This window comes from Cydia strobilella, chromosome 22, assembly GCF_947568885.1.
Source record: "Cydia strobilella chromosome 22, ilCydStro3.1, whole genome shotgun sequence".
Classification (NCBI taxonomy): domain Eukaryota; kingdom Metazoa; phylum Arthropoda; class Insecta; order Lepidoptera; family Tortricidae; genus Cydia; species Cydia strobilella.
Genome location: NC_086062.1, coordinates 2221976 through 2242669, shown reverse-complemented (window position 1 = coordinate 2242669; position 20694 = coordinate 2221976). Strand labels below are relative to the sequence as shown.

The following is a 20694-nucleotide window of genomic DNA, read 5'->3' as shown; positions in this document are numbered from 1 at the left end:
GTCTATGGTTTGTGTCCATTGTTTTTCTACAATGTTATTTTTCTGACTGCTGCTAGTGGACGAGAAATTTGGTCTCGCGGAGAAGTGAGTGGGTTTGTGCTGGTGTTCGTGTTCGATATTGTGATTTATTAGTAATAGATCACGAAGATGTCGTCACCGAGCGCTGGGAAACGTCGGATGGACACAGATGTCATCAAACTGTATCCTTTCTTTGTTATCGTCATTACTAGCCACCCTACTGCGTTCGAGGGCTTCCATGTAAATAACTGCCTGAAGGGCCATCAGCTGATTGTCACAGCCCCTATTTAAAATCGATATGGTCTGTGTATATATTAATTTATCATGTTTTTATCCTAGGATTCATCGTGTGGAAAGCATTTGGTACATAATTGTTAATGTTGATTAGACCTTAGATTATTTATCTGCTAAAGAGCGTGCAGTCTTTGTGTGACTCCGTGGGCCTACGTATCTATATATAACACGTTGATAAACACGTACATTACTACGGTCGCGCGTTCACAGCGCTCTTCCGTGTGTTAGATTGTGATATTGTATTTCGTAATTCGTTATGTAGGCCACGGTCTTAGTTGCGCATTTTTTTTTTACATTTTGTTACGGTCCTCGACTCGAACGGATTATGAAGATGGTCAATTAAATTCTAATTGCACAGACTCACAGAGTTTATAGCTACATGGTACAATGAAAATATAATAATGTAGTGGCCTCACCCTTGGATGTTTGTAACATACCTTTGTCAACACAAGCTTTTAATTTTGATAAAGTAAAAAACGTACAAAATAGTCTATGTCTATCTCAGTGTGTTGACCTTCCTGGTATTTGTATAGCTGTGATTATGTGATATATTTAATTTTATCTAATAACCTGGGATCAGTTTGAAGTTCATTGTTTCTTTGGTATTTTGCCAAACAAAGGAATTGTATGGATTAATAATTATTAATTTATTATAAACAGCTCTGCATGACACAATATGCTATTATCTTCTAGAATACATAGAATCTGTTGAAATACAATACCCAGATCAGGATTATGTGTTAATTACAAGTAAACATAGTACTTGACTGTAAATAAATGTTTTATTGACTAGCTTTTGTGTGAAATAGCTATTGAGGCCTACTTTCAGCATACATTATTGAATTTAGTAAAATACCTATGCTTCTAAAGCAAATTGTAATACTTATAGGTTTCTTTTTCTTCTTGATGGACTTGAGGGGCAGGGTGGTGTTGCCCGTAGCCAACGTCATCTAAAAGGGTAGGAAATTACGCGGAAAGGAATAAAGGAAATTCGGAATAAAAAAAAAGTGGTCAGGTCAGGTATACCTATAAGTTGTTAAGTGAAGTACTGAAATTATACTACCTACACAATATTTCTGATGGTCTCTTATATAGTTGGTCAAACTAAATTGGCAGTAAATAAGAAAAAAAAAACTAAACTCATTTTTTTCTTTTGGGTGCTAGTACTAGTGTAAGACAAAGATAGATAGATTCTCTCTGTCTATGTTTGAAATGAGACAGTCCTTTGACAAACTATATAATAATAGAATGAATGTGTTACTTGTTTTGCTTTAAAATAATGTTCCAGTGATTACAATTAGAGAAAGTGAAACAATATCTTTTTTTATTTATTTAGTTATTTTATTTATACTGGCTCTGGTTCTTTTTTATTTTGTTGCTGGTCTGTTAATTTATTTTTATGACTATACTATACAGTTTATTGTACTAAACAATTTAATTATTATGGAAGTAAAAAAGGAGCCTTTTGAAGCTCCCTGTCAATGTGATTATTTTGTTTATTGTTACTTATTAATTTAAAAAGGAATTTAACTGATTTAGCATTATAACTTTTTTCATACACTTAATAAAAACAGACAAAGGCCCGGAATGACGTTACAATGAATGAATGAAATGTTTTTTTTTTTCTACACATACAATTATCATTACGGGATGAACCCAATGCGATAATTTAGCAAGAAATTAAATGTATAAACATACAAAAACAAGTACCTATATCTAACAAAAAAAATTTGTTTCTACATAACTACCTATTCAATATAACAAAAGAGTTAATAATGCTACTTTTGTGAATTCACTCATCGAACATGAGAATAGGTCTATATGCGTGGCTATGAGGTTCAGGGAACGCACGGCGCGCGTCATCGGCGCCTCGCGCAGCAGCTTGGTGCGCCCGCGCGGCACGGCCAGCAACCCGGGCTGACGGCGCGCCCCGCAAGTGCGCGGAACACAAATACCCACCGACCCCAATATATCCGCATTGTATAACTTACCCCTAAGCAGCTTTAAGATATATGTAACGAGTGCTAGCTCCCGTCTGACTTTCAGCTGATTGTATCCGACCATGCCTAAAATAAACAATGTCGGATATATCAGCGGATAAAACGGGTATACGCCGTATTGATGTTTTCAAGTCTATGAAATGAGTCAATCAAGTATTTATACTTTATTGTTTACCAAAATAACACCTATATAAACTATAAATAACAGGCAGTCTTATTACTAAAAAGCAATCTCATCCAGACAGACAACCTATGGGCAGAAGAGCTAGTCACCAGTGTACCTATTGTACCTAAAAAAAAAGGCAAAAATAAAAACTAAGTGCTTATCAGATAAAACAAAATTAAAAATAAATATGAGGTCAGACAACTATCTGAGTATAGTTTATTGTTTGATGTTCAGAGTTCGGACAAATTATCGCAAAAATAAATATGGTATGGAAAGGGAGAAAAAAATTGAACAATTTTGAACTGCAGTTTTGAGACTTTTGAGTATAATCTGGAAATTTTATTCAAAAATACTGTACATAATGCGAGTTTAATAAATCTTGTCGTATTTTGAGATATAAATGATTTTTGATGGTTTTACGATGATTTGTCCGACCTCTGGTTATGTTATTATGTCTATGACCGTGTTACACCTTGCATTCCAAACAGATGGAGGTATTTTTACTTAATTTTATACAGGGTGGCTAAAAATAAGTGCATTCCTGTTGTCAGGGTGGTTTTGAGATTATACTGAGCAACTTTTACTAAGGGACCAACCACGAAATCGCAAAAAAATTACCCTCCCATAGAAAATGGACCAACCAAAATGTATGAAACAGCCGTATTTTTTTTCGCGATTTCGGAGTTTGTCCTCGGCGGCAATAACATGTTGGAACAATTGCATAGCTGTTGGTAAATAGTACCTCCACCTTATAAAAAACCGCGGCCAAATAACACTAGACCCTAGGGTCGGCAACGCGCATGTAACACCTCAGTGCAGGCGTCCCAGGCTACTGAGACTGCTTACCATCAGGCGGGCCGTATGCTTGTTTGTCACCGACGTAGTATAAAAAAAACGCAAAAAACATTAAAATGTAATTTCCGCCATTATTCACACAAAGAGCGTCTGAGCGATCGCAAATCAGAGCCAATAACCCAGACGTATCGATTTTCAACATTAAATATACCTGCTTCACGTGCAGCGTGCAGCTAATGCACGGACAATCAATATTATGCATTATTTAATACTAGCTTCTGTCCGCGACTCCGTCTGCGTGGAATGATGATGATGATTAATAAAAACCGGCCAAGTGCGAGTCGGAATCGCGCACGAAGGGTTCCGTACCATTTCGCAAAAAACGTCAAAAAAATCACGTTTATTGTTATGGGAGCCCCACTTAAATACTTATTTTATTCTGTTTTTAGTATTTGCTGTTCTAGCGGCAACAGAAATACATCATCTGTGAAAATTTCAACTGTCTAGCTATCACGGTTCATGAGATACGGCCTGGTGACAGACGGACAGACAGACAGACAGCGGAGTCTTAGTAATAGGGTCCCGCGTTTTTGCCCCTTGGGTACGGAACCCTAAAAACCGGCCAAGAGCATGTCGGGCCATGCTTAGTATAGGGTTCTGTAGTTACCCGTCCTTCAAAATAGACTTTTTTCAAAAACTCAGAAACATCTCGACCGATCATGTTCGCTAAGATGTCCTTGAAAGTCTAATTATTAGTTTTACAAGGGGGCAAAGTTGTTGTTTAACCTCTTATTGATACCCGAGCAAGCGAAAGATTACAAAAATGAACCACGTGCGTAGCGAGCGGTTCGAAAAGTGGAATCTTAAGCGAAACCTAGCAAAACCCGTGTGGAAAGCGTCTTTCCTTTAGTTTTTAGGGTTCCGTACCCAAAGGGTAACAATGGGACCCTATTACCAAAGATAGATATAACTCCGTAATAGATGGATACAGTCTAAGGAAAAAACGTGCCTCGAAAATCACGAAAATTTGATTCTCGTTCAGAGGGCGCTACTAGCTTTGGCCTACTGTCGTATAGATGGCGTTGACGGTTTCGTTTGTTATTTAACAATTTTAACGCATATCAGTGAAAGAACATGGGTCAAAATCATAAAAATAATTAATGCAAATAAAAAAAATCATTTATCCATATTTAAATACATTTTATCGTAATATTGTCTTCGGTTACCGCGATAGTTACTCATGAAATAAAACTATGAAAACGGATTATATCGCGTATATTGAATTTATAATACATCCCGACGTTTCGAACTCTTTACAGCGTTCGTGGTCAACGGGTAACTGAGGAAAAATTACAAAATGCAAAAATACCCACATACTAAAATAATGAACAATCATAGACTACAAACTTTAAGGCTGGTTGTACATGCAAAATCGGTTCTTAAGGCTAGTTATACACTATAATTATTTTTCAAGTATAGATATATATATATACGCGATAAAAAATAAACTATGCCGGCTCCAACCCTACACCACGGACCCGAGAAGATTTAATTCCCTCCTAAATTGTAGGAGGGTATCCCAATATGGGACCGGCAACAAACTCGGCGGGACACATCTTTTCAAAACATCAGAATGTCCAGCATCATCCAACACTACGGTCTCACAGTCTATGTCTCGCTTGCTCCTTTATCAGGTGGACTACAGGATCCCAAGCTGGTGGTAGAGAAAAGCCATCTTCCCTATTAAAGTTTGGATATTTCTTAATCTCAATGGCCTCGCGCAGCATTCTGGGTATGTAACGCTTCTCCTTGGCAAGAACCAGAGGCTTATCAAACTTGATTGAGTGATTGGCTTTATCCATGACATGCTCACAGACAGCAGACCTAGGTCGACGGTGCTTGACATCAGCTATGTGTTCCTTCACCCGAGTGGAAATGCTCCGTTTCGTCTGCCCGACATATGATAGGCCACACTCACAGTCCAGCCTGTACACTCCTCCATTATAAATTCAATATACGCGATATAATCCGTTTTCATAGTTTTATTTCATACATTTTATCGTATTTTTATAAATCTTCATTTTTAGTTTTAAAGTGTGTCGACAGATGGCAGTGAATTTACTGGAGTTACAAAATTTACTATGACAGTACCGCTCTAGTATAAGTTACTCTATGCTATTACTAAGACTCCACTGTCCGTCTGTCTGTCACCAGGCTGTATCTCATGAACAGTTGAAATTTTCCCAGATGATGTATTTCTGTTGCCGCTATAACAACAAATACTACAAAAGTACGGAACCCTTGCTGGGCGAGTCCGACTCGCACTTGTCCGGTTTTTTTACTTGAAATAACACAAATCAAAATATTTTTATAAATCGATTCGATTTGTTACCTAGTGATATATCTGGCAACTCTATCTTGCAATTAGCTTTATCTATCACACATCAACCCTCAGTTTTCTCACGATGTCACGGAGCTGGCCGCAATCTTATCTTCCGCGATAGTGACACGAACAACGACCGCTTATCTTATCTTTTCTTAGCCGTATTTTGCCATAGCGAGCGCCTAGGAGTACTATTAGTTATTCTGTGGCCTAGGGCAGTTGAGTTGGAGGATAATTAGGGTTCCGTACCCAAAGGGTAAAAACGGGACCCTATTACTAAGACTCCACTGTCCGTCTGTCTGTCACCAGGCTGGATCTCATGAACCGTGATAAGACTCTTACTTTTTGTACCGAAACTGACTGAAATAGCAAGACATGTTCGTAAGTTTCCGTGAAAATACGATGGAAAATAATTATGCACTGCATCTGTAGTTGTTGATCGATATGGTTTTAGATAGATTTTAACTCGGTCACAGATTATATAATAGTTCTTACGAACAGATACTTATCTCTCAAAGAAAACGCAAATACCTACCGTTTTGATACCTACACAAAAATACAATGGAGTGACCTTCAACGCGTAGCTCCCCGCACCGCGCGCGCCGGCACAACGCTAGGGTTGCCGGCGCTTCTTTCAAATAGTTAGAGGTATCTAACTATAAATGTGTTGTAAAAAACATTACCTACATCTTTAAAACAATTTAATAGTACCTACGTAGCTTGTAACTATCGTAAAAATAATAACAGTAGGTGTAAGTACCTATATTAAGAATGTCTACTTACTTTTCCTCATCCGTCAAAAGAGGAAAAAACTATATTTTTTATTTGTTTTGTTGTTTCTGCATGCATCCACACTACAAGCTGTGTTATTTGTTCGTGACGAAGACATTTCTTTGGCATAGCGCGCGGTGACGTGCGTGCGTGAGCGCGTGTGGCAACCAACTGGCTAGCTTGAGTCCCGCCGGCGGGAAGCGAGCCGTAGGTATAAATTCGAGCTCGCGCGGAGAGTTCCATAGGCCTGACTCGGTGCTTTTCATGTTAACGTAGTTAGTTAGTGTTTCTGGGCATATTCCGCAAATCGACATCCATTGCCTGTTTTGCGTGAAACGAGGTAGCGCCACTCTCGCCACCCCATCTCCTCCGCGAAATCTAGTAGTTGCCAACTGCCTCCTTTAGGGTCAGTTGCACCAAACCGTCACAAATTTTATTGTATGGGAATTTTCATAGTTCTGTTGAGTGATTTTGATCAGTGTTAAGTGTGGTTGGTGCAACTGGCCCTTAGTGTAAATACACGGAGTCCTTGGTAATTGCTGATTGTATACTTCCACCTGTTTTGTTGTTTCCTCTTCTTCCATTGCACATGCAGGGGCTAGGTATCCACGCTCTGCTCACGGAGCTGTCTGTTATGCCCATAATATTTATATTTTTCATTTAATTTCTGTTCTAATTTTAATATTTTATTGAAATCCTTTGTTTTATCTCTTTTTTTAAAATACTGTGCCTTTTTATTTAAGAAATAAATATATCTAATCTATGTAGGTGACTAGGTTTGTTTATTGTGTTATGATGTCCTGTAATTAATCGTACTATTTTGCGTAGTTGGTGTCTAGGTGTTTTTAATAATATTTTGGTGAGCTTGCAGTTCGGTTACGGTAGATCTTTGATGTGCTTACATGTGTCCATTAGGTGCATTTGGTGCATTCCACGAGAATGTCCCTTACGAAATGCTTTTGCCTTGTATGGCAGCTAATTCAATCAAATCCGTAAAGCTCGAGAATATATTGCCAATTTGTTAGCAAGCTCAAGAAATATTACCGGAGCCAATATCATTTTCTCAGCCTTTTCAGAACTATTAGAAGAACGGCGTTTCGTAAGGGACATTCTCGTGGAATGCACCATTATTGTTTTTTTATTTATTTAAAGTTATTGATAATATTATTAGTATTATTACATTTCCTTGACTAATAAACTCAGCATTGAAAGCAAGCACGAGGTGACCATATTGGGCGGGCTCAACGAGTTCTGCGTGAAATTCTTCGGACCCCCAGGAAGTGAGTAATCTAATATCCATATCATTATGCAAATATGCAACCCATGTTACCCATGTTTCTACAGTCAGCATCAAGGGCCTGACACTCTTTGATAGAGAAAGATAGTTTTAATTGCGATTCCTATAAGAGGAAAGAGAAAATAGTGCCATGCTTTGTCTTTATCACCGACCGGGTGGCATCATAGTTAGGAGGCGATGGCGAAATACCGAAATTTATAAGAGTAAAAGAGAAAAAATCCTATGCTGCCTAAATTGTATATGAATATTCTTTCTCTTACCCCCGGTCGCTCGGTGGCGCTTCTATAACTACTTGTATATACTATGTCTAGGGTCAGCTTTCCGAATCTTTCGCTTCCCCTTCGCCCTATCCTCGACGTCGTCCTCGGACACTTTGCACACGGACACAGTCAGCATTAAATACAAAGTGGCCTAATATAACGAAACCTGTCCATATTCCTAAAATTTTTAATGATCACTTTAATATTAAGGCTGGCTTTCCACTGAGGCAGAGTTGAGAAGAGTCAACGAATTGCATTGGTTTGTAATTCAGCGGAGTGGAGAAGAGATATGGATTACATCCAATGTTATTGGTTGTTTCCTTTCACCTCAGTGTAAAGGCAGCCTTAATATGAAAGTGATCATTGAGGAATATGGATAGGTTTCATGGAAACGCAGCCTTAAGATATAAAGAAATATTTGCAGTCGTAATATTAAAACGTCAGGATTTTTCGATAATTTTTTTTTAACTAGATAAATATTACTTTTTTGTGGTCTTTACATTTTACATCTTGTAATAGTAGATTGTGTCACAAGAGAGCAAAATGACATATTTACGGCGAAGCCGTACATTGAATCCTAAGCGTAGCGTTAAAAAAATTGTTTGCAAAAAAGAACCATGTCCTTAGAACAGAAAAGTGCCACTTTGATCCCTCCTAGCAGGGAAGAAAAGTGCCGCTTTGATCCCTCCTAGCGGGGAAGAAAAAGCTATGTTTCGAACAGGTGACGTGAAAAGACTTTTAAGCTCTTCTGAGCCTTAAATAAGTCTAATGCACCCTCGGAAGCAATAATTTCCGGTAACAATGAAATAAATTGATAAAAATACAAACAAACAACTTTTTTCGTTTGGGATGCCCTTTCCGCCCCGCTGACCTACGATCCATTGATGCGGAAACAAACCATTCAGGGTTTTAAATCGAACAGATAATCGAAATAAAACTATGAAAACGGATTATATCGCGTATTTTGAATTTATAATACATCCCGACGTTTCGAACCCTTTACAGCGTTCGTGGTCAAAACGTGTTAAAGGGTTCGAAACGTCGGGATGTATTATAAATTCAAGATACGCGATATAATCCGTTTTCATAGTTTTATTTCATGAGTAACTATCGCGGTAACCGTAGACAATATTAGATAATGTAGAGATAACTAATTTATCATTTTGCACAAATATTGTGCGATCACGCCATTAGTCAGATTGTTTTCATTAGTATGTGTTGTTTAACTACATAACTTACTCGAGACTCGATACATGTTAAATAAATTAAGCGTGAGTGACCCATTTTAAATACATCAACGCGGGTCACTCACGCTTTATTAAAGTCTACTTAAAAGGGGCCCGTTTGTATATTTATATATAAAACACGTACCTAATTTAAGAGGATATTTGATTTGATGTTTAATTCGCGAAGCGTCTCTTTTGTTTTAAAGTAGTACGTAGAATAAATAATAGTAAGTTTCGTTCTAAGGTCTGTTTTCATACGAAAACATTTAGTGCACGCAAAAATTATTAGAAATAAACACAGTATTTAAAAAATCATTTTGACAAATCTTGCGAAATTTGATCTTCATCAAGCAAATCGAATCCAACCAGACTGATTCTGCAAGACTACAAAAAATTTTTACAACAAAGTAGCATTACTTCCCAGTTTTTACTTTATTTTTGAAGTTAAATAAATATTAGTCGATTACTTAACAAGGAGAAAGGAAGAATGTCGCTTGAAATTTAGTCGGTGCGATATTACGTTACACGCAATCGTCTAAAAGAATGCAAATTGGCATGCCGAAGTAACCGCTATATTAATGCCCATCTTTAGTCTTGGTTCCAGTGTCAATACGTCCATAAAAATATCTCTAACAAGACACAATTATAATCAAAACATTGTGTTCATCAAAATTATTATACATACAGCATTAAATAGAACCTGTAGTGTATCTATTTTTATGGTAACACACCTGTGTTGCAATTTATTTGACCACTTGGGTTGTCACTATTTATTTGATGCTCACTATACACTCCCTATATCATAACGTCAAATATAGTGTAAATGTTTATTCGTTGATGACTGATACCCAGTTTTTGCAACATTTCACCGTAATTGCTTTAAAATACAGAGCAGCTAGCAGCTAATAAGGTGCTCGCAAATATCTGAACACACCTTCATTGTCATGGCTATTAAGTACTGCATCTTCAGATATTTTTACTATTGAGCATACCTGTAATTGTTATACTTTAAAACGGCTTATAAGGGCTTGTCCTGAGTTACTAGCACTGCAACGCTTTGTGTATCGTTACGAAGTTTTGCGCTACTCCCTGAGAGCAGTGAATAATAAGTAAAGTAATAATCGTATTCAGCGCTGTTAATTTTGTTGAGCAAGTTTATCATACCCTAAAAAGTGTCAAAAATTCTACTAACATTTAATTATTGCTTTTTATATTTCCAGCCCCATACGAGGGTGGCGTGTGGCGCGTACGTGTGCACCTCCCCGACCACTACCCTTTCAAGTCACCCTCCATCGGATTTATGAACAAGGTCTACCATCCCAACATCGACGAGGTATCGGGCACTGTATGCTTGGACGTTATCAATCAGGCCTGGACCGCACTTTACGGTAAATACTCCTTCAACATGTTGTATTCGCACTTTCAACCACTGAAGCAGAGTATATGGCACTATACACAATACTAGCTTCATGTCGAACATAGGCTTCATGAACATGGTTTATCATGGCCTTCATCCCAACACGGACGAGGTATAAAGCACTGTGTCCCTTGACGTTATCAACTCACTCTATCACTATGGTAAATATTCCTTCAATATGCTGTTTTCACGCTTTCAACCACTGAAGCAGAGTATATCGAGTGAAGACTTTCAAAGCGATTTTACCGTTAATCTTTGACTTAACCTGATATTATGCTTACAACCAGGTCATGTCCTTGATTCCAGGTCACGTTCTACTAATCAACCTGTTTTTTACCGATTGACTCTTGTCTCACCTAATGGAAAGTGATTCTGTTATTGACACTATAACTTCCACGACTCGGCACGGAAAAGATTGGATTATCAATTCCATATGCAAACTAATAATAATATTTTAGCCATTTAATGAACAAATCCTTCATTTTTCAGATTTGTCGAACATATTCGAGTCGTTCCTACCACAGCTGCTGACGTATCCTAACCCCATAGACCCACTGAACGGAGACGCTGCCGCCATGTACCTGCACAAGCCTGAAGAGTATAAGAAGAAAGTTTCAGGTCGGTGTCATATTTTAAATAGATGTCTTCCCTACGGATTTGAGATTTTGGCGCTTAACCCCTCAACTCCCAGTCCCAGCCAAATTAGCCGGCCAAGAAACTACCTTGAGGTTTTACATTTTTAATTGAATTTAAATCTAATTGCGATATCGCTTCGATGAGAAATGTGGCTTTCCATCAGAGAAGGGTCTTATGTTTCAGATGCATGCACAACCTTGTATTTTCTAATGTGTTTTGGTGGGAATATTTTTTAACAATTGACGCAAAGAGGTGTTATTTATATATTCATTAGTTCATTACAAGTATAATCTATAGCTAAGAAGCCAAAATATTACAAATGTTAATCTAAACTAAACATGAACATTAAATACAAATATTATGTACATTCATACATTGTGACTTAGTCAACATGATGGAATAATTTATTTTTCATTTCTCATGCTCTGAAAGAGGGTCATTGTTGTTCTAAAAGGTGCGCAGAAAATGATACGTGTCTGCACTAGAGCATTTTACGTTCGAAGTACGACTTTTTTAATTTTTTTACGATACGCAATTGAAATTTGAGTTTAAATGGATTTGTAATAAATTTTTCATTTTGATATTTGACTCTCCATTCCATAAATAACGATACTTTTGTCTGAATTGTTAATTGAAAGTACCCTCAAGAAATACTATAAAAATGTATACTTAGTCATGTTTTAAAAAAAATACATGCATTTTACTTTCCTCGTATTCGAAATGAAAAGTAGAGTGTTTAACTCGGGTGAAAGGCATCATTTCTGCCTCGGACTATTGGCGCTCTCACTGCATTCGAGCGCCAAAATACCTCGGCAGAAATGAGTGCCTTTCGTCCCTTGGTTAACAATCTACTAAATTATAAACTACGTTTAACGTACGTATTCCTTTTTTTGTCTGTGATTTTAGACCTTTGGCGAATTAGTTAAGCATTTAGAAATATCATCCACTTTTTCAGATTTTTCATGGAAAACCGAGTGAATGCCACAGTTTCAATCTATTCTACTTTTGATATCCTATTAAACCAAAATATGTTTGTATGTATTATATTTGTCAACACAAATTAAACAAAATAGTTTATGTGACTTGTGTCTAATAAATCAAGAATAATTATCTTAAAAAATGCGAAAGACATATAATTAAATAAGTATGTTTTACTTATACTTTGCTAAAAAGGGTTACAAAGTAATATTATTATATGCTACAATTTCATATTAAGGAATCTTAAAATTGCAGTTGAGGTTTCAAAATGAGATCAAACGAATGGTGCTCGGGTCGGTTATAACAGACCTCGACTACGTCTCATATTAGATCAATTCTCTTTCGCTGTGACAGTTAGTGTAACTCGTAATTAACCATACTTTGCAGGGGGACCAGGGGGTCTTTCGACCTAGTCGTTCATGTTATGAACGAATTGGAGTTCTAGAGTAAGATAGACTAAATCTCTCCCCAGATTACGTGAGAAGATTCGCCACAGAAGAGGCTCTGCTAGAAAAAGACGCCATCACTGGCATGGGCGGCGCGCCGGCCTCCTCCTCGGCGACCAAGGCCAACGGCGCCGCCAACAACAACGCGTCCGACACCGAGAGCTCCATGAGCGACTTCAGCGACGACGAGGCGCACGGCATGGAGTTATAACGCACGCCCGCGTCACCACACTCGCTCACCGCCGCCGTGCAAGTGCAAGTGCACGTGCACCTGCCGCCCGTCGGCTGCCGTTAGGTTTTTCAATTTAGAACGGAACGTTGGGGGTTTCGGAATTGTACATAGTTATGGGGAATGTTCGTCTGCTATTTAATTGATTTATTTAAAGTTACCTATATTCAGTTCGATAGTAAAAAGTAGAGATAAAATATAGTCAAACTAAAATATTGTATATTGTTGGCTAAGTGTCAACCTGATAAATCTATTTTTGAAAATAGAGAAATTTGTACCTACTTTGATCGATATTAATGTTAAAAACAAATTAATTTCAAAATGGGTTTAGCAGGTTTACACTCTTACCGATATGTGCTATTTCAGCTATTTGTTTCTAGCGACACGAGGATATTCGTCATATATATGTCAAAATAAACGAATGTTGTTACATTTAAATGTAAACATTATACAACCTATACAACCTAAGTTAAATGTATTAATATTTACCTATCATATGAACACAGCTTAATATGTACCTAAAGTAAATAATTTTCTACTATTTACTGTCGAACTGTAAAAGTATTAACTATTTTTCTTTAAAATGTAGACGATTCAAAGCCTTAACTATGTACAATAACTTTGAAATTCGCCTATTAAGTTGTTTGAATTTGGATCGTTGGAACGTTTCGGGAGCTGTTTTGAATTTGGAATCGGTTCGGATATCGACTCTGTTTGAATTTCGAATTTTGCTGTTTTTAGCGATGAAAAACGTCAGTACGAGACTATGGTCCGAGGATTTAGAAAGTAATGACAATACAATTTAGGTATAACCTAAAAATATTTACAAATTGTATTGAAATGATAACTTTCGGGGACCATGAGTGTCAGCATTTACTCTCGTGCTGCGTTGATTCGTGAACTGTATTTTAGTCCATCTTATCAATTTATTATTAACGACTAATGCTGTAACTATAATTCTAATAATGTTTGGTAAAATGTTAAATCGCGTGATATATCAATGTCTGTCGAGTGGCTTCTCAATTGCAATTATAATATTGATATAAAAATCAACAGACCTAAGTGGGATGAACATTTACTGGTACCTAAAGCAATATAAATATATCAAATTTTATAATTTTCATCCTTAAAGGCCTAAGACTCGAAGCCACAAAAAAGTAAATAAAAATATTATGTGCAATATACCGTAAATTGAAGTCCTAGGTCTTTTGATTTTAATAGCGTCTTTTTTTGATAACTCACTATTTATTCCTTATTTACCAGAGTAATAACGAGTCATTAAAAAGAGAAGCTCTTAAAGATCTTGAAAAGCAGCAATAAGATGCAAATTTTCTTAAAATAGCGATGATGCCTGTAGATTTGAATCGATATGTCTTTACCATAGTATAAACAGGGCAAAGTATGTTATTTTCATAGAACGCACCGCGCGCGACTTGTATGTGTGCGCCATAGTATCTATGCGTCGCCGCACGCACACTCAAACAAAATCTCGACCCGTTTCTCAGTGCGCCCGTAGAGATTTTGTTTGAGTGTGTGTGCGGCGACGCATAGATACTATGGCGCAAACATACAAGTCGCGCGCGGTGCGTTTGTATGAAGATAACATACTTTGCCCTGTTTATACTATGTCTTTACTCTGTCGTCGTGTTCGCTACCATAAAATTTGCTAAAAATCATTTGGACCATAAGTACCAATATAACGTTTTTAAATATGCTTCTCGCATAATAAATCCTACAATTCTAGCCCATTTTACAACAGCTAATCTTGGATTCTATGTTATATCATCGGTTTTATTACCTATTCACGGTTCACCTTACCTATATGCTGCTCACATTATGAATACCCTAAATTTACATACATACATATAATCACGCCTATTTCCTGGAGGGGTAGGCAGAGACCACGGGTTTCCACTTGCTACGATCCTGACATACCGCTTTCGCTTCCTTCACTTTCATAACATTCTTAATACATGCTCGCCGGTTTAGGGTGCTCTTGACCTGGCCTTTCTTCAGGATTTTCCCGATCTGATCAGAGAAAGTCCGCCGAGGTCTACCCCTTCCAACTCCCGCTTCTACTTCTCCATATCCTAAATTTAGCCTGTTTTATGCGAGCTGATCTTTGATTCTGTGATGTCATCGTCTTTGACTTAGACAGCGGGCCTGTGATGGTCATGATGATTAAACAAAATTACAAACGCTTTTGGTAGCAGATACGACTCGGAGTAAATTTTTGAATCATCGTCAACCTCAATATGTTGAATTTGAAAAAAAAAAACATATCTGACACCTGCGGGCGCAGCATGGTTCCATTTTTATTGCCCGTCACTATGCCCGTCACTTTCGCACATACTTACTCGTTAGAACGTGACAGGCACGGTGACCAGCGATAAAAATGCGACCGTGCTACCGCCGCAGGCCCCTACTTCACCAAGGTACCACAATTGTCGACACAACTGTTACACACACTCACAGGCCTCCATAGGCTACGGTAACCGCTTACCATCATACGGGCGGTGTGTTTGTTTGCCACCAACATTTTAATTTAAAAAAAACTCCATTACATCTCCAATAATATGAGTACTTATTTTGCGAAGCTAATGACAGTTGTCACAAGAAACACGACCATTGTCACGAAATTCCGACACAAAAGTATTTTCCCGTCATGAATTACTGGAAAATCTTAAATCTTGCGTCAATTTTCATCATCATCAACATAAACTTCGCAAGAGAAATACCTGTTTTTTGCCGATGTAATAAAGTTTTTTAAATAATACGACGATTGTGGCAAACAGGAATACGGCCCGCCCGATGGTAAGCGGTAACCGTAGCCCATGGATGCCTGTGACGTCAGCAGCAGCAACAGTGATGTTTTATAATTATCGTACCCGTCACCTTGGTGAAATAGGGGCCTGGATAATCAGTATCGCTATGATGCTTTTACTTTTGTCGTCAACTGTGTTATACATCTCGTTCTTGCATACTAGTTGGAAAGTGACGGTCACAATAACAGACGTTAAAGTGCAATCATCATAGACCCGCTGGTTAGACAAATAGATTGACATTATTAATCATAACTTTCAAATTCAGTTTACATTTGTTGAGATGACGACGATTCAAACACTCGAATAAAAGTTGTAAAATGGTTGTTCGACTTCGTGTTTAAAAGTTATCGGTGTGTTAAGGATTGATTCATAGTTCGGCTTGTCTTTTGTCCTGCTCTTAGGCTAGCGGCAATATGAATAGGGAATAAAGTGTTCACAAGTTTCGGTGTAACTAACTTTAGGGGTGCGGTTATGTAGCGCTGAGTTTAGGCATATTTTTAAACAAATTTATATTTTAATATGGTCCTAAAACGTATAGTTCAACTTTTGCTTATACAAACGCCTATGTATTTTAAATACAAAAGTTTCCTGAGACTTTGACATGTTAAGTAGGTCGGGTGCGTTGGAGTAAGATTAAAGGGTTTTTTATGAGGGATAAGACAAAAAAAAACCGTATGCCAAAGCATTACGGATGAGTTTTCATCTTACCCCTCATAAAAAAACCCTTCAATCTTACCCAAACGCACCCTACATTTAAAACGGGTCACTCACGTTTCCAAGCGTTTACGTTTAAACGTGAGTGACCCGTTTTAATTTATTTAGTATACAGTTTATTTTGTTTTATGTCTTGCTATTCTTGACATTTGTGATGCCAACATCTTTAGGATAAAAATGGTCTACTACTTGATCTATTGTAATATCAAGGCATAAACAACACTGAAACGCATTTGGGACATATTATAAAAAGCTAAATTTGGTTTAAAAACTGCTTGAATTTTTCCGTAGGTGTCTTGTATCAAACATGTAAACGTTAGATTTTAAATGCGTATGATAACATACTCATATTAAAAAAACCTTATAAAACTCAAGTTTTAACACGCGTGAGTGAGCGAGGTAGCATTTTGTAAATATCTTAAATTTGGTCCCCATAGCATAAAACAACTTAAATCTAATGAGCCCGTCATGGACTACAGTCATCACTTTATATCTCATAGGTATTTAAATATTTTTTATCGTAGCATTAATTTTTAAACGAACGATGTGTCATGTCTTGTGTTTTTCCCTTGACATAATTTCTACGGCAACATTTGTCTATTATTTTTGACTGTTGTGATTATGAAATGCGAAATCTACATCTGTGATTTATTCTCGATTTTTAAAGTGACAATTCAGTGGTGAGGGGATTCATTCAGTACTTATGTGATCGCTCTTTCTGACAATAGACATATTTGTTTTATGAGCGCAATTTTTTTGACTTACAACGTCTCCTGATAATTAAGAACCGAACCCATCCACCCCAGTAATGGAACATGACAATTATATGTACCACAGTACCAATATATATTTTTTGTTCCCTAAATTGGCAATTAACCTCTTAAATCTGAAAAATATAGCTCGTGCTAAACTAATAGGGGACGAACAGAAAATAAACCTAAAAGATTAATTTTTAGTATGAACTCTAGGTATTTGACAAAAATAACATTTTTCAGGCTATATCACTGTTGCACATTTATTAGTCTGCTTGGTTTCATAATAAAATTCAGGATGGTGTTGTAAGATATTTTAACTTTAATAGTTTGCTTACACCAAATAGGTAGCATTTCTGTATGACTTGACAGTAGCTACGCCGGTCCTGCCAAAAGGTTTGGTGTTTTCAGATGTCCTTCTCAGCAAAAACACATCAAGAAAATAATCAATATGATCATAAATTTTATTATGACATTGTCAATTTTAAACTGAAAGGTCATGATACCTATAAAATGCATTTTTTGAAGTTATGTTTGATAAGTACTTAAAATAAATCAATACGTCATAAGTTAAATGTTTTCAACTAACTTTTTATCTCTTTTTAATATGTTGAGGTTGAGAGTAAAATAAATAAAATATCGTCTATTATTACATTACTAATAAATAGTAATAATAGAGAGTTTTTATGTATCTTTTTTTTGTAAAATGTACAAGATCGATGCAGGTTTTTGCCCAAATATGATGAAGGACATCTGTAAACTGAGTAACATTACAAAACAGATCTCTAATATGACATGTTGCGAACTATAAGTGTTGCAATCGTCGGTAAAAATAAGTTTAGTATAGATGAAGTTCACTAGTAGGAACTGTCGGTATTCTGAATAATACTGTCTCATTCATTTCAATTAGGTAATTTGTCAAAAAATGGCGTTAATATGTTTTATGATTTTTTTACAATATCAAAGGGTATTTATTTCTATTATAACACATGATTATGACGTTACATGTATATTTTCCGGAATGTTCAATAAAACTATTTACTTATATATTTTTATTAAAATCAGTTTTGAGATATTTAACATACTAATATGTTTATAAATTACAGCTTTGTGTGGTTATTAGTGTTTTGCCAATTACCGGATCTATAAATATATATTTTAATTAAAAATACAAACATTATTGTTCTAATATTCTCGATAGTTCCTACCGGTAAGCGCTTTAGATATAACACGAAGAATATATGAATATTATAGATATAGACATATTGTATCTTTGAAATGATAACTCAAGCCATAATAATATATTTTGGTATAAGGAGATAACAGAAAATTTCTCGTTTTTATTATGAAAGTTGGGTTGGCAGTATTGTTTTGGTATTTAAGTATACATATTATTGAGCATGTGCCAGGCCCGGTTTTGGATTGCACGTTAAGCGATAGTTATACAATCAATATGTGGATTTGAGAAGATTTTTGGGCGCATAAATATTATGTATAAATTTCTCTGCTTGGCGGTGATTTTTGCAAAAAACTTCTCAATGCAAGTTATTTTGACGTGATCCTATGACAAAGGAACTTAAAGTCTGCATATTAATTATTAAAATAAATAAATAATATTATATGCCTTTTGGTTGTTATTCTGTAAGCACTTAGCACTGTGTCAATAAAAAACTTTTTTTATAAATATTTTTAATGTATTTGTTTGGGCAGTTGCATTAAACTACATGTAAATTAAACTACAAAATGCAGATGCTTTAAATTCTACCTCACAATGGCGGTTATTTTGTCTATGGTCATGATCACGTCACAATTACTTTTTTATCGCTATATAAATAGAATCAAATCAATGGTGTCCCGCCCATAGCGGTTGTACATGTGAGAATAAAGCGTTTTTATTCTATTTTTATTTCATTACATGTAATAAACTTACGTTATTTTTAACTATGGAGTTCGTTTTATTTTAAGAATACAACTCCCGTCCAAAGACCTTTTATTATATCAAGACAGTGCACGAAGATTTTTGACAAACCATATTAATTTGAAGCGTATTTATTTTAGCTACTATTAAGGTTTAGCAAAGCAATATACAAACAAACAGGACCAGCGTGAGGATAGTCTAACGGAGTGTGTACTTTTCTAACATTCCAGGGGTAAGTGTAACCAATGTAACCTATACACTTTTATACATACATACATACATATAATCACGCCTATTTCCCGGAGGGGTAGACAGAGACCACGGATTTCCACTTGCTACGATCCTGAGTTCCTGACATACCTCTTTCCTTCGTTCACTTTCATAACATTCCTCATACACGCTCGCCGGTTTAGGGTGCTCTTGACCTGGCCTTTCTTCAGGATTTCCCCGATCTGATGAGAGAAAGTCCGCCGAGGTCTGCCCCTTCCAACTCCCGTTTCTACCTCTCCCTTATACACTCTCTTTGTTAGCCTTCTTTCACTCATTCTTTCCACGTGTCCAAACCATCTCAACATACCTTTCTCAATTTTTGTCACTAGAAAGAAAGAAGAAGAAAGAAAATACATTTATTTGACGCCACAACATAGTACATAAAAAAGAAAAGCATGCAGACAAAAAAACATTTGGACGCCAAAAAGGATCCCCACTCAGCATAGTGCCGCGGCAAACCGTGGCGCTGGTTTTCTGTGGGGACCTGGCTTAATCTAAAAATAATGGCGAGACGTACGCCAACGACACACAAATAAATTTACATTGACATAAAAATACAAACATTATTAAACAGAAAATTAAGACAAACAAAATATTAACTACCGCCTTTTTTAAATATATTTATAACGAAGTTACAGAAAAAAAAGAGCCAAAACGAACTACATCACAACACTACACCACACTACAACACTACATCTTCGCTCAGTCCACACTTTTCCCTTATCACACTGTTCCTAATTCTATCTTGTAATCTCACACCACACACACTTTTATATACATATAATCATAGTTTGTAATTTTTCATGTAAAGAAAGGGATAAACTCCGTTTAAGTCATCTCTCACTCTGCCCGTTTTTTCACATATGTCAAACTCGAACATTTTTTCCACGGGTCACTCACGTTATTTAATAAGCACATACATAGGGCATGTTACGTGAGTGACCCGTGGTATCAAAATTGTACCTATTTTGTGAGAAATTAGAAGGAGTTCCGCTTGTAGTATTCGTTGATTTTATTATGCAACGCACCTGTCCGTCTTCTTTCATTACTTCTATTATTTTAGAGCAGTCCAGACGGAACAATCAAATTGGCAATTTGGTTAGAAATTAAATTGGCGTCAATCTCATCTAGCGTACCACACGTACAAAGCTTAATCACGAATTTTAGATTCATAACAATCAAGAGCTCGAAATTAATAAAATTGCCTCCAATCGCGTATACTAGCGTCGAAAATTGGCATTTTTTGTCCGCATCAGATTTGATCGGTCACAATCTTACAATCGAATAAAGTGGGATAGG

General features: G+C 36.5%; 1 protein-coding gene across 1 annotated transcript; it reads left to right on the top strand.

Annotated features, from left to right (window-relative positions):
* The first annotated feature begins 26 nt into the window (after positions 1-26).
* LOC134751498 (ubiquitin-conjugating enzyme E2 H) lies at positions 27-19148 on the top strand. The gene is made up of 5 exons (XM_063686916.1): positions 27-200; positions 7631-7707; positions 10431-10598; positions 11117-11245; positions 12714-19148. Exons 1-5 carry the CDS (start codon positions 148-150, stop codon positions 12896-12898), a joined length of 612 nt encoding a protein of 203 aa, XP_063542986.1. The 5' UTR covers positions 27-147; the 3' UTR covers positions 12899-19148.
* The last annotated feature ends 1546 nt before the right edge of the window (positions 19149-20694 follow it).